This window comes from Olea europaea, unplaced genomic scaffold, assembly GCF_002742605.1.
Source record: "Olea europaea var. sylvestris unplaced genomic scaffold, O_europaea_v1 scaffold36052, whole genome shotgun sequence".
NCBI lineage: Eukaryota > Viridiplantae > Streptophyta > Magnoliopsida > Lamiales > Oleaceae > Olea > Olea europaea.
This window is the reverse complement of record NW_019255268.1, coordinates 1-1163: the sequence shown is the minus strand read 5'-3', so window position 1 is coordinate 1163 and position 1163 is coordinate 1. Positions and strand designations below refer to the sequence as shown.

Here is a 1163-nt window from a genome sequence, read left to right as displayed (position 1 = left end):
CTCTTTTGGTATAATATAAACTTGGCGGTTCTTTTAACTCTTTATATTTTGAAATTTGATTTCCTTGATATGTTTTTTATTTTATTGCAAATGTTTGATATGATTTTAATCTAAGGATAAAAATAAATAAATAAATTAGGGAAATTAAGAGTAGTGCAATTGGAGTGGTATCAGAGCCCAGGTTTTGATAACATCCTGAAGACTTTACATGTATAGCTGGGGAACATCGGCATCCTGGTATGTATATTTATTATTAAGGAATTTCTTTTACTGAAATTATTTAATAAAATTGTGTTTTGAATTGCTAGTGAAAAGTATAAGTTTGATTGTACTAAGGGAAGTATCCTATTTAAGCTAGGGAATACATAGTTTGTCTTAAGAATTATTAAAGCAAATTTTTTTTATAAATGGATTTAGATTTTTTTGTTCTATCAATATTTAAGGATACATACATTAGTCACTATTTTAAGGTCCATTTTATATTAGATGGCTGATGCAAGTGAATCTACGACTAATGGAAATAATCGAGATGCCACAGTCGAACGTTTGGCAGCATTAGCGGAGACCCAGTCACAACAACTTATTCAGCATATGCAAGCTGCACCAGCTCCAAAAATTGATGAGAATGCTGGAGAAAGATATAGGAAATTAAACCCTCCTATTTTTTATGGAACTGTTGAACTAATGAAAGCAGAAGAGTGGATATGTACGACGGAGAACATGTCTAAATATAGTAGAGTCCTAGATGTTGAAAAGGTAAATTGTGATGCTTTTATGTTGCGAGGTAGTGCTAGATTTTGGTGGGATACGGTGCAAAGCATTGAGCCCGTAGACTCTATGACATAGACTCGATTTAAGGAACTCTTTCTAAATAAATATTTTACCGCAGCTGCTAGACAACAAAAATTAAATGAGTTTATTCAGCTGCGACAAGGGAATATGTCTGTTGAAGAGTATATTAGAAAATTTGAGGAACTCTCTCATTTTGCTTCTCATATAGTTAGCACTAATGAGCATAAGGTGGAACGGTTTATTGAAGGGCTCCGACCAGACTTATATCAGGACGTGAAGATAGTAGGCACCCAGGGAGTAACCATTGCAACTATTGCAGAGCGAGCGTTAGAAGCGGAGCAAGCAGAGAGTCGTATTATTGGAGTACGAGA

At 34.4% G+C, this 1163-nt stretch overlaps 1 protein-coding gene across 1 annotated transcript; it reads left to right on the top strand.

The window, feature by feature from the left end:
- Positions 1-486: 486 nt before the first annotated feature.
- LOC111386539 lies at positions 487-1155 on the top strand (the record flags this gene model as incomplete). Its single annotated transcript, XM_023010998.1, has 2 exons — positions 487-784; positions 890-1155. Coding segments are annotated over exons 1-2 (564 nt in total), but the record flags the coding sequence as incomplete, so codon positions are not given.
- Positions 1156-1163: the final 8 nt, after the last annotated feature.